This window comes from Carcharhinus amblyrhynchos, chromosome 29 (genome assembly GCF_965287045.1).
Source record: "Carcharhinus amblyrhynchos chromosome 29, sCarAmb.v2.hapA, whole genome shotgun sequence".
Classification (NCBI taxonomy): Eukaryota; Metazoa; Chordata; class Chondrichthyes; order Carcharhiniformes; family Carcharhinidae; genus Carcharhinus; species Carcharhinus amblyrhynchos.
Window position 1 is genome coordinate 15,738,515 of NC_137352.1, and position 13,605 is coordinate 15,752,119.

At 39.1% G+C, this 13,605-nt stretch overlaps 1 protein-coding gene across 1 annotated transcript in view; it reads left to right on the plus strand.

Annotated features, from left to right (window-relative positions):
- snx19b (sorting nexin 19b) overlaps positions 1-13,605 on the plus strand; it is a 162,825-nt gene that overhangs the window by 145,547 nt on the left and 3,673 nt on the right. The window contains exons 10-11 of the mRNA XM_080214626.1: positions 2,586-2,673; positions 13,195-13,319. Of these exons, the coding sequence (XP_080070752.1) occupies positions 2,586-2,673; positions 13,195-13,318 (212 nt within the window). The 3' untranslated portion in view covers position 13,319. The remainder of the gene's footprint in view (positions 1-2,585; positions 2,674-13,194; positions 13,320-13,605) is intronic.

The following is a 13,605-nucleotide window of genomic DNA, read 5'->3' on the forward strand; positions in this document are numbered from 1 at the left end:
CACTGTCTCCTTGAGCATGTAATCACTCTGTGATTCATTTTGTGAGACGATAAAACAGATGAAGCAATATATAAAATGCCATGTAAGTAAGAAAGTACAGCAATGGTAAATAATGATCATCATGCATTTGGGGCACTAAATTTACAATATCTGCATTTTAAGAAATGCCCAGTTTTGTTGCTTTGTGTCGATTGCTGTCTTTTCTGAATAATACTGTGATTTGCAAGAAGGTTCCAGCAATAAACATGTAGAAATACTGCTCTGATGGTAGAAGACTGTGACTAAGAACTTGTTTCTCCCCCCTTCTAACGAACTGTTGTTTTATGACTGTCATTGTTTTTGATAATTCTTTCTAATTTGCTCTTTTACGGAACAGTTGAGATTTTTAGGGGCTGGAAATGGCATGTTTCATTTGACAAATTACAGTGAAAATTACAGTTATTGAGATTTGAATAAATATTATACCCTATAATTTGACGTGTTCCAAATCTTGACAGTTGCAACACGTAAACGGGGGCGATAGAATTCTAAATAAAGGAATGCTTTGAATTGATACTCCCTTTTTTCTTTGTGTGATTGTGAAGCTGTGCTTTTTTGCCTGCCGATGTTTGCATGAAATCCAATTGTTAACCTTAAAACAAAGAGAATCACTGGGAATACAGAGTCTTGTGAAATTAAAATCCTGATTACTGGATATATAGGATGTTTACCATAGATTTCAGCATTGGGATAACATTTGATGTTTCCAAGCACAAAATTCATTGGGTATGATCTTACCGACCATTCAAACCTTGCTCCTGCTGCAGTGAGGGTGGAGAATTTGGTGCCCATCCAACTCACAGTTCACTGCAGTGGGGTGGGAAAATCTCACTGCGTGAACAATGATAACTTTCCAGCCATAATCTTACACTATTCTCTGCAATGATCACTTGATGGTCTATTTTATATTTCAGAGTAATTTATAAAGCAACAAAAGCCCCACTTTTTTCATTTCACTGACCCAACATTCTGTTCCTGACCTTGGTCCAAACATGGGCAAAGAGTTGAATTGAAGGAATGTGGTGAGAGGGACCGCCCAAGATAGCAAGCCGGGGTAGTGGATCAAGTGTAGGAGGGTTTATCCACTGAAGCAGGATATGTCCATATGCGAGAAGATTTGGATAACATTCAGGCTTGGGCTGACAAGTGGCAAGTAACATTTATGCTACGTATGTGCTTGGAATCTCAGTGGAAGGAAAATTGGTAGTTAGGAATAAATCTGATATATTGAATAGTTGAAGTGTGAAGCTGCAACAATAACATCTGTGAAGTAACTTTTGTGCTCATTCAGCTGCCTCCTGCCAGCCTTTACTGGTGACTGCTCCTACCCAATTCTCCTGATCCAGTTACCAGCATTTATGGAGGCAAAGATTTTGTTTGTTACCCCTGTTGAAAGCAGGGTCCATGGATATTGTATGAGAACCTAATCAGGCTGACCAGGCCTGATCTGGCTTAGCATTAATGGCTTCACGGATGTCTTATTTACTATCCAATGTCATTTGAGGAGAATAATCAGTTTGGTGACACTCTGGGGAGTCATTCATTCCTGAGGCACTTTATTCATCATGCACCACTACCTTCCAAATAGGAAGATAAGCACAATTGCAGAGAAAACCAGAAGTGCTTTTGAGTAAAAGCTCAGCATGTTTAGCATTGTTTAATTCAATTTTTCAATTCAGTTAACTCATTATAATTATCCCTTTTTCTTCAAAAGTGTTGTATCTTATTGGATATAGTGGATCGGAATACCAACATTTTTCTCTGCTTCTATTTAGAAAGATAGGTTACTCACAGGTACAAATGCAGATCTTTAATAATGAGGGTTTGGAAGGATTTGGGTGGCAGAAGTGCCCTTCTACTTAGCTCAATCGTGAAATATCGATGCTAGATATAAATTCAATCCACAGCTAGATTACTCTGTTTGCACACATGCAAATTTATCATTAAATGCTGAATCGTAGAATCCCTACAGTGCAGAGAGAGGCCATTTGGCCTATCGAGCATGCACTGACAACAATCCTACCCCAGGCCCCACGCATTTACCCTGCTAATCCCCTTGACACTAAAGAGCAATTGAGCATGGCCAATCCACCTAACCTGCACATCTTTGGACCTGGAGGAAACCCACACAGACATAGGGAGAACGTGCAAACTCTACATAGACAGTCACCTGAGCCTGGAATTGAACCCGGGTCCCTGGAACTGTGAGGCAGCAGTGCTAACCACTTGCCACCGTGCCACCCTCCAGTTCTCCAGACTATTAATCCGAGTATTTTCAGATTTTTATGGACAACATTGGTGGACCCATCAGTTTTTGAAAATCTTTTTGTATGTACTTTCATAAGTATTAAATTCAAAATGTTCACGTGGGTGAAAGTTTCAGATCATGAGACCCAGAACTGTGAAAAATGTTTGCTGATCGTGTATTTGTTATCACTGAAAGATCACCAACATTTTAATTGATGTTTCCCTTGGAGCAGCAGTAACCTAATTAAGGCCTAGTTACATGTCTTTGATAATAATCCTTTCCTATTTTATTCTGACAGCTCTCGTTCCTGAAATTCTTGGTGAGGACGGTTACAGAAAAAGTTGGCAGCTAGTTCTGGAGTCCCTGCAAGAACCAATGATTAACAGGTTGGTGCAATACAGAATTCCGGCTTTTTAGTGTTCAGTTTTTCCTGAAGTTTTGTGTAAACACACAACATCTTGGTTGGAACAATGTCGCTGTTCCTTCGCTGTTGCTAGGTCAAAAACTTGGAACTCCCTAACAGAGGGACTGCATTTCTATCACACCGTTCAGTTGGTAAGACTTCCCAAAGCACCTAATGGCCAAAGGTTTTCTTTGCAAAAGGTCGGCAAATTTGTATACAGCTAGAATTCACAAACAGCAGATGAGTAAATCAGTTCCAATTTTGTTGGCAAAGGAATGGTTGAGGATTGATGGAGACATTAGGGTGCATCTAAATCAAATGGATTGTAGCAAGCAGTTCAAGGCGGCGGTCCACCATCACCTTCTTAGTAGCAGTTAAGGGTCGTCACTTTCTGTTGCTTTGTCCATGGTACTCGCATCCCATGAAGTAATTTAAACAATCCACTTGGGCTGAAATGTTCCCTTAGAACTAAAATGAATTCTAATGTTACAGTCAACCCCCATAACATTGGGAGAAAAACTGATTCAAGTAAGTTCCTTGTTAATGAATTTGCAATGTTGTTATACAAGGAAAAAGGTATTCAACAGCTCAATTTCACCTGCACCTATTATTTAATAGGTAATTAAGTATCAGTCCTATGTAAGTGCTGGTACTATTTTGCATGCATTTTATTTTTAACCTGTTGAAGTGCTCCTACAAAGTGCATCCACCATGGCTAAAACTTGTGAGATGGAAGGCTGCTGAGTTTTCATTGAGGCCATTTCAGATGGCTGTGCTACACAACCACAAGCAACACAGGACCTTGAGAGCCTGCCGACAGTCTGCAGCATGAGTCAAACAGTCTAGTTGAATTTTCACTGCTTTTCCTTTGTTAGAGGGACTGCATTTACACAGAACTGTATTGTTGGCAAGACTTCTCCAAGCACTTTATGGCCATGGATCTTTTTGTGAAGGGTAGGCAAACATACCAACAAATTTGCACACAATTATAATTCACAAGCTGCAAATGCAATAACTATTGAGTAAATCTGTTTTAATGTTGGCAAAGGATTGATTAATATTGATGATGACATCAGGAAAATATCTTAAAATTCTTTGTAGCCACCTGAACCATTAGGCAATACCCCCATTTGACTTAGAATCATAGAATCCTTACAGTGCAGGAGGATTCAGTCCATTGAACCTGCACTGACAACAATCCCATCCAGTCCCTACCTCCGTAACCCCAAGTATTTTGCCCACTAGTTCCCCAGATATTAAGGGGCATTTTAATGGGCCAATCCACCTAACCTGCGTGTCTTTGGTGTGTGGGAGATAACAGGCGCACCTGAAGGAAACTCTCGCAGACATGGGGAGAGCATGCAAACTCCATGCATGTCAGGAATTGAACTCTGGTCCCTGGTGCTGTGAGGCAGCAGCACCAACCACTGTGCCATCGTGCCACCCTCCTCAACCAAAATGCATGGTTTAATGTACAGTATTGTGAGAAGTGTTATAAAGAGCTCTGGGTATATTTTGGCATCAACGTTTGAGACAAAGTCAAACAAATTCCTGTCACATTCACCAAACTGTGCAATCAGTTTTGCAAAAACAAATCACAATTTATTGAAGGAATTGAAAAATAAGAGTCAGGTGCATTTTTAGATTTTGCCAACCAAAACTCAAAAGCAATGCAATAAAAATAAAATGCAGTGCTATAAAGATCTTTAAGTTCCTGAAACTTGTGATTTTTAAGAATGCCCATTCTTCACTACTTTTAAATTGATTCAAGAAATTTTGGAGCACTATAACCATTAGGGAAAGAAAGGAAGAGGGTGATGTCCAGGCAGGAAGTTTGCTTTTCCAGTGGTGGAAATAATTCTTTGAGCCAAAAGATCCTGGTGGATATTTGATACAGTATCTAACAGCAAAGAGAGGCTGCCAATGGATAAGATTATTCTACAGAGAACACTTAGATGGCATACTTCACTTTCCACAAGCCACCCACATTTAAGAAGAAGTCAAAATACAAAGTTGTACTTTTGTTTTACTGGAACTGATCTCACAGTTAAGTGCTCAACTGCTACGATTCCGATTCCTTCACCTGCTACCCATTTTCAGGTTTACAAATAACTCAATAAATTTTACAGGAACAATGCAAATTTGAAATTTAGTTTTCCACGTAACACAGTCAATCTAGCTTTATGAAATTCATAATGTATCATAATGTTTTTGAGATTAATCATTTTTAATGGTGTTGATTATCTCACAAATATATGGAACACTGACTTTTTTTTGTATTTTCATTGACTGAACTCTCCTGTGTCAGGTAGCCAGTGCAGGATGGATGTTATATGGAGTGGGGAGAAGGGATATAATCTTTAGGGGTTTCTATCCTATAAGATTAACAGTTTGTTTCTTGATTCTGTACACCAAATAGAAAGCATTTTGTTTAAAAAAAAGTGCTGCATTATATTTTAGAGTGCAGGGCAACTTAAAATTGCAGTGAATAAAATGTTGTACTGCCTGGCCTGTAGTCAAAGAATATGTGAACTAGCCCTTGCAGTTGAAGATCCTGTTCACAAAATAAAACGGGTCAGAGAATCACAGAATACTTGTCAACTTCCTCACCTCACCTAATGAATCACAGTCATTCAAACCATAGGCATGCAGGAGTCTTGAGTTTACATGGTGGGAATGATTCAGTCAAATCTGTGCAAAATTCATAGCTGATCATTGTAATAAAGCAAGAAATAAAGGGCTCAATTTCAATCTCTCTACTGCCGTAATTGCCAGTGTGAGTGGGGTGGCAACACAAAAACAATTTATTGTCACCTGAAATCAACCCACTGTGATCTTTGGACTCGCCACAACGTAGAAAGCCACAGTAACTTTACTTTTACTAAGTGTGTCCCAAGCAATTCTATAGGCTAGAGACTCCACCCCTTGTAGATCTGTTTTTAAAACATCTGTCAAAATACCGCATGATCATTAATACATAACAAAACCGTTGCAGTGTCACCATATTGTTTGACTCTGCTCCTTCTACTTACCTATCAAAATATGCCCACTCCAGCACTGTACAGAGGTAAAACATTGAAAATCATGTCCCATGCTATTTATACCATTTCTTTCAGTGTTTCTGGGACTTGGAGTCATAAACTTGGGGTTTCTGAAAGCTATAATGATGCCTCCTTGTGACTGAATGAAAATTTCATCTTGAATATTTTCCAGTTAAATAATTCACCTTGTTTCGCAGAATAAATAATATGTGAATTTCTGCCGAACAGGGCAGCACAGTGGCACAGCGTTTAGCACTGCTGCCTCACAGCACAAGGGTCTCAGGTTCAATCCCGGCCTTGGGTCATTGTCTGTGTGGAGTTTGCACATTCTCCTCGTCATTGCGTGAGTTTCCTCTGGGTGCTCTGGTTTCCTCCCACACTCAAAAGATGTGCGGGTTAGGTTGGTTGGCCATGTTAAATTGACCCTAACGTCAGGGGGATTAGTAGGAAAAATGTGTGGGTTTTATGGGAATAGGGCCAAGGTAGGATTATGGTAAGTACAGGCTCGACAGGCCGAATGACCTCCCTCTGTACTGTAGGGATGCGGTGAGTTTTTTATTTATATAGGATTGTTAGAACTCCAGACCAATTTCAAGTTTTGCCAAGAAAAAAAATACGATTTCTCAAGCAACAGAAGTTGTAAACAATGAAAGCTCATCTGAACAGAATACTTGACACAGCCTTCTTTTAATACAATTTAAAACACTCTTTTGTAGCACAAGCAAGTTTATGATTTAAGTTGCTGAAGTCCAACATCTTCACCTTGAGCAATAAATTGTTTCATAATCTCACTATCTAAAGTAAACAGTAAATGTTCAGCACTAAATCTTTGCAATGCATTTTGGTGCTCTGGGATGCAAAGGACATTTATTGTACGTTTGTTCTTGGGTTTATGTGGAAGTCACTTTTTTAGCCAAATGGAGTTTGCAACTTGACAGCCTAAACATTTCCCAGCCTTTTTTTTGTTACCTTACATTGCCAACACCTTTTCATTATAGAAGAACATATTTCTGACCTCCTTCTACATCTCTGCCCAACGAAGCTATGAAAGTTTAAAGTTTTAAAATACATTAATTAGTGTCACAAGTAGGCTTACGTTAACACGGCAATTAAGTTACTATGAAAATCCCCTAGTCGTCATACTCCGGCACCTGTTCAGCTACACTGAGGCAGAATTTAGCATGGCAAATGCATCCAACCAGCACATCTTTTGAACTGTGGGAGGAAACCGGAGCATCTGGAGGAAACCCACGCAGACACGGGGAGAATGTGTAGACTCCACACAGACAGTGACTCAAGCTGGGAATTGAACCTGGTATCCTGGTTGTGTGAGCCTGTTAAACCAACTACCAGAATATGGACAAGGTTTGTCTGGTTGCCCCCTGCCCTCTCCCACTCCTCGATAGACTGGCAGGCATTGAAAGTAAAGCCAAATTATTTATTTCCATTACACAAGGTGTCTTGAATTTAAATATTGACACCAAGGCAACCTGGTATTTACGTCTACTAGATTTAGGAAAATCTATCTATAAAATTGATCTTTGTGCAAACTGTTGCTAACACTTTGACAAATAGTTGCTTTTCAGTTATTTTCATCTAGTTTCCCCATATTATTAACATGGCTTCCTGAGTGACTGCATGCATATATAGACTATGCTCCTATATAAAATAATTTTAATCTTTTTGGATAGTATCAACCAGTCATGGAAAGAAATCCAAATACCAATTAAATTTGAGAGTTGGACGTCATTTACAGAAAGCACTTGGCATGATGTTCAAGTCTTCAGTATTTCACCGTATTGTATTTTAATCAAAAATACTTAAGTTTTGATTTGGATTGAAGCTGAAACTCAGTTGTATTCCAGGAACTGTCAAGATTTCACACACACCTCTCTCTTCAACCTAACTGTAGCATATGGGACAAATCTGCTTTTTTGTCTCTAAAAATCTTTGAGGACTGCGGTAGCATTTGTGTGCCACATCCAGAATAAGTCATGAATATATTTTATTTTCTTCGAAGACTTAAAAGACAGACCTATTTCACAAATTTCTATTAATATGGCTGGATTTTATAAAATTCAGCTCCGTGCTCAAGGAACTTTACTCTTCAAATTCAAGTAAATTTAAATGTATTTCATTTTTGTAGTGGGTTAGAATACAGTCTTTCTACCTTTGGGTATTGTCTTTGCCTCCAAGCCAGACTGATTGAATCAAATGTTCTCTTTCACTGAGAATCTTAAGCATAAAGATTTAAGAGTCTTCATCAAACTCCTGTACACTATTCTACAGTGCAATTTTGGCCAATGCTTGATGTTAATTATCAGATTTCGACAACATATTGCGACTGTCACATCAGAGCAATAATTGGATCGTTCTCTTGCATTTGGGACTAAAATTTGTTTGGGAAAAGAAGAGTAACTTTACAGTGAACCCTGGCAGTCTTAATGCTGACACTATGAAAATTAGTACAGTACATTTTTGCCGAGACTTATATCTCTAAGATTGAAAATGACAAATCTTGTAATTAGTGTTGATAAGTATGAAATGTAAGTGAGCTTTATGTCACAGAAGCTCCAGTTCACTTCATAAGACGTGTGTGTTCTTCCTTAGTTTTGGGAAACATACCTTTTACAGATAAATCAGCAAATAGCCATGGGCTCCAAACCAATACTTTCATTTCTAAGCTTAAACAATATAGGCTGCTGCTGAAGTGAAGAATTCTATTGTGGGTGGCACTGTGGCACAGTGGTTAATACTGCTGCTTCACAGCGCCTGGAACCCAAGTTCAATTCCGGATTCGGGTAACTGCCTACCTGCAGTTTGCATGTTCTTCCCGTGTCTGTGTGGGTTTCCTTTGCGTGCTCTGGTTTCCTCCCACACTCCAGAGATTTACTGTTGTCACTGTATGCTAATACGTGTGACAATAATAAATCAGATCAAATCAAATGTGCAGGTTAGGTTGATTAGTCATGCTAAATTGCTCCTCTGTGTCAGGGGGATTAGCAGGGTAATTGCATGAGGTTTATGGGGTTGGAGCCTGAATAGGATTGTCGCGAGTGCAGGCTCATTGGGCTGAACGGCCTCCTTCTGCACTGTAGGGGTTCTGTGGTTCTGTTGAGAGAACTTTAATCCATATATGACTTCTGTTAAGCCTGCAGTTTGGATTACCTAGCTGATGTGACCAAGATCCATAAATACACCTAATTCATTGTGAAGAAGAGAGTGGAAATATGCTCAGGCTGCCCTTATGCCTGTTTTGTGGCTACATTAATGGCACCATTGGTGATGGCATAAGAAGATTCTGTTGTGTCCTCTCACAGTTGCAGATTGTGTAAGGCTGGGAAAGATGATAGCAGTATTCTGTAGTGTCTGAATTCAGCGCTGCGGTTCATTTTTGCTATCTGAATTTAAGTAACCTTTGATATCAGAAGTAGTTCCAATGGAATAACAGAAGTTTTGAAATCCTCTTATAAATATTGATGTATTTAACACCATCTAAAATAATCTGTATTAAGGTAAACAACTCCATCAGAGACAAATGAATCGGCTATAGATTCGGACTGTATATTGATAGTTGAAGTTTGGTAAACACTTGCAGTGCAAAGTGCTAGTTCTTTGAAAATGAACATGGCTTTGGAGCAGAAGATTCACATCAAGTTAATGTGTCTTCTGACATGAATCTCCAAATGGCTCCAAGAATAAAAGCTCAACACTTGCATCAAGAGGAAGGGGAAGGGGGAGTAGATAACTCAAAGCTGAAATGGGCATTAATTAACTTTGGCTAGCTCTCTGAGTAACCCCTTGGGAAGGGGAGAGTGTGATTAGTTGCGTCTAGTTTAGATTATACAGAGCCAGACTAAATGTAGTTTAACAGGCTGGTATGAGATTTTGATGAAAGTTAGCTGGAGGATGATGATTCAGCAGAAAGAACAGACACTAGAAGGCTTGTATCTTACACTTCAGAGTGCGTTTGAAGTTCGTCAGTACTATTTCCATCAGCCTATACCCTGACACTATCTGATCACGTTCAGTTCCGTTTAAATTATTGCTCTTGCCTTTCTGTGCAGAAATTCTGCATGTAAATTATAGAATGGCTCTGTCTGGTCTATACCAGATTGGAGGTGGAATTGTATTTCAGAATTTGAGACTTAGAAAAATGCATTTATGGAAAATACTGGGATTGTAGCCTTGCAAGGCTACTTATTAAGGAAACAAGAGGAATCTTTAACCCCTTCACTCTACTCAAGGAACCATCAGGGGTTTATCACCTGCCCTACGCTTGGAGTTATTGATGCCCAACTTTGGCTTACTGAACACTCGTACATTAACCAATTTACACTAGTAGTTAGATTACACTTTCCAAATAGGATTTACACAAGCTACTGCTGAATTCCTTCTTGCTAAATCATCAAAGAAGCTAGATGATAACTTTTATGTACTCACAAATCTTTATTAATGTCATGATTGGAATTAACTTCTAAACTTGGACATGGTATATTCAATTATATAGTAGATATGATATAATGGATAACAGAAATCGCAATGGCAGCTCAGTTATGTTGTGTAGTTCAGCATTAATTGATTTCCTGTTCATACAATTGGAATCAAGATATAACTTGGTGGGATTAATTTATGAATAGATTGTTGGATAGATGACAAGCTAACAACATTGGACAACTGTTCTGATAAAGTCTGTATGTTTATAGTTAGCAATGTTTCAGAATTTACACAACTGCAAGTTGAGCTGGTTGCCACACTTTCTTCTGATGGTGTGTTTATCCTTTGAGATACCCTGCCCATTCTCCAGCCAGCAATGTGATATCCATTCCTCTCCAATCAGTTGGGCTGGATAAGTTAATCTTCTGCACTGGCAAATGTATCTGCACTTGCTGACTTTAATTTTCTTCTAAGTTACAATTAAGTTACACAGTTATTGCTGCCTCTATCTGGCTGGTAAAGCGGAAGAAATTACCTCTGTAACCTATTGCACTGCCCTATTAGAGGATGAGGGGTGATTTTATCCAGATATGGATTTTCCTCTTTTTAAAGAGAGACACTTTTACATTCACTGGATCCAAGGGTCCATACATATTAAAATGAATTAAACCTTTGGATACATTTCTACCACAAACTGCTGCCAATGTTACTACTGTAAACAGCACACAAACAATTTTTTGTGTCTCAAAATGCCATCCCATATATCTTTAACTTTCAAAGAAAATACTTGAGTTTCATTGACCAATCTGAGGGACACATGCTTGAAGAATTACTTTTGTTAACAGTCATCTGAAATAGCCATATTTGTTACTCCCAATGACAGCTTACTAAAGCATCAATATCCAGTTATGCCATGGTGTGATTTGAATCCTAAATTCTCACGCTTTTTTAAAACACGAGTCTTACACAATTTCAGGTAAAGAGTAATTTACATACTGTCACTGAAGCTATGACCATGATGACTTATTTCTCCCAGTAATAATGAGAAACACTTTGTCGATATAAACCTTAATGGTTCAGTTCCTATTGCCCCGTTTATTTCCCAGAGTTCAGTCTATTGTCTCAGTTTTCAGCAGAGTTAGCTGATACTTCGGATATTTTTCCTACACTTGACAAATGATAGTTCTATTTTTACTTGCCAGCCAAATAAATTGTGGGGAAAACATAGCACTCAATTGAAAATGTCCGTAGAAAAATGAAGTGTTTGGATAAAATTCTAATGCTGGAGTTAAATTTGGCAAATGTGAGGTTATAGAACGTAGAACATTACAGGCAGTACAAGCCCTTCGGCCCTCAATGTTGCACCAACTTGTGAAACCAATCTAAAGCCCATCTAACCTACACTACTCCAGTATCATCCATATGTTTATCCACTGACCATTTAAATGCCGTTAATGTTGGCGAGTCCACTACTGTTGCAGGCAGGGCATTTTATGCCCTTACTATTCTCTGAGTAAAGAACCTATGTCTGACATCTGTCCTATGTCTATCGCCCTTCAATTTAACTTGTGCTAGCCATCACCATCCGAGGAAAAAGGGTCTCGCTGTCCACCCTATCTAATCCTCACTTTGGACCCAAGAAGGACAAAGGAGACTGTTTTCTGGAGAGTGAGAAACTAAGATCTGTAGAAAAATCCATGAATTCATAGAATTGCTACCGTGCAGAAGGAGGCCATTTGGCCCATCAGGCCTGGACCAACAGCAATACCACCCAGGCCCTATTCCCCGTGACACCACGTATTTTACCGTGCTAATCCCCCTGACATTAAAGGACAATTTACATGGCCAATCCCCTTAACTGGCATATCTTTGAACTGTGGGAGGGAACTGGAGCACGCGGAGTAAACCCACACAGACACAGGGAGAACTTGCAAATTACACACAGACTGTCACTTGAGGCCGGAATTGAATTCAGGTTCCTGGCACTATGAGACATCAATGCTAACCTCTGTGCCACCATGCCCCCCTCACACATATTTCAAAAAGCTGGCGGACAGATATAATAACAATTGAAAGGCTAATAGAATGTTGATCTTTATTTCAATGGGACTGAAGCACAAATGAAAGAAAGTTATGCTTTAGTTTTATCGAACCTGTTCAATTCAATGCACTGACCCTCCAGAAGGATATATTGCTCTTGAAGGAGGCTGCAGTACAGATTCACCAGAATGAAACAGGGCTTAAATGATGATTAGGAAGCAGGCTACATAAACTTGGATTGCATTCACTTGAGTATGAAAGATTGAGAAATGATCAAAGCAAGGTGTTTAAAATAACAGAAGGATTTGCTAACACAGATACAGAGAAACTACTGACCCTGGAAGGGTAATACAGAACAAGAGGGCTAATTCTTAAAGTTAGAGTAGACAATTCAGTTGTGAAATTAGAATGTATGCCTTCATACAAATCCCAGTTCAAATTCATAAGCAACAGCACCAAGCGACATCGTGCAGAGATGGATAATTTGAGTTAAGTTACAGATCAGCCATGAAATAATTAAATGCCGGCAGGACAAACAGACCAGTTGAAAAGTGTAGCGCTGAAGCTATTTTCCTTTTTTTCCACTTCTCAACATTTTTTTATTATCAATTCTGAATAGCTTTTAGTATTAGTGAGTGATTCCACACGTTTGTGCATGATTTGTGAGCACTTTAACAGTATGCCCTATGGAAGAGCAGAGAATCATTGTGGTCCTGGTGCTAATCTTCATGCTTGTCAGATATTTGGAGATGAGGCCTGGTTTGCAAGATTTCTAGCCCACATGATAATCCAACAATTTTAATGGACATCGTCACAGGGGCTGTGAATTGGACAGCTGACGCCACATCTGAGTTCCCATTTACCTGAAGTTCTGTGTCAACCACACTAAATCATAAAAAATTATTCTAACGATGTCTGTGAGAATATCTTTTTTTCCAATGCTGTTATATTACTGTATTATCTGTATGAACTTTTTTCTGTTGCAGGCATCTGATTTACAGCATCTGGGATCTACTGCTGGAGTTCCTGATTCCGGAAGCTTCCAGTGAAGAATTCCAAAAGTCTTTGCTTGCCTGTGCTTCTGGCAGTTCTGAGAAAATACTGGTCTGAGGTAATTATCCTCTCATTGACATTTTGTTTTGTGGAGTTGTGAGGTTGTTCCTTTGTATCCACCTGGGAATACATACCTTCTAGAGAGCGGAACATAGGCTTCGTTTATCCCAATGAGAAATTATCCATGCTAGCTAACTACACTACATCCAACTATTTGTAGTAGCCTTGTCAATCTAAAAGAATACCCAGGAATTCTGTTCATTCATTTTATCACTGAACATGGTGGCAGCTGCTTGAAGAAAGCAGGCCTGACTTCTAACTAAATTTGTCCCATTGTATAACAA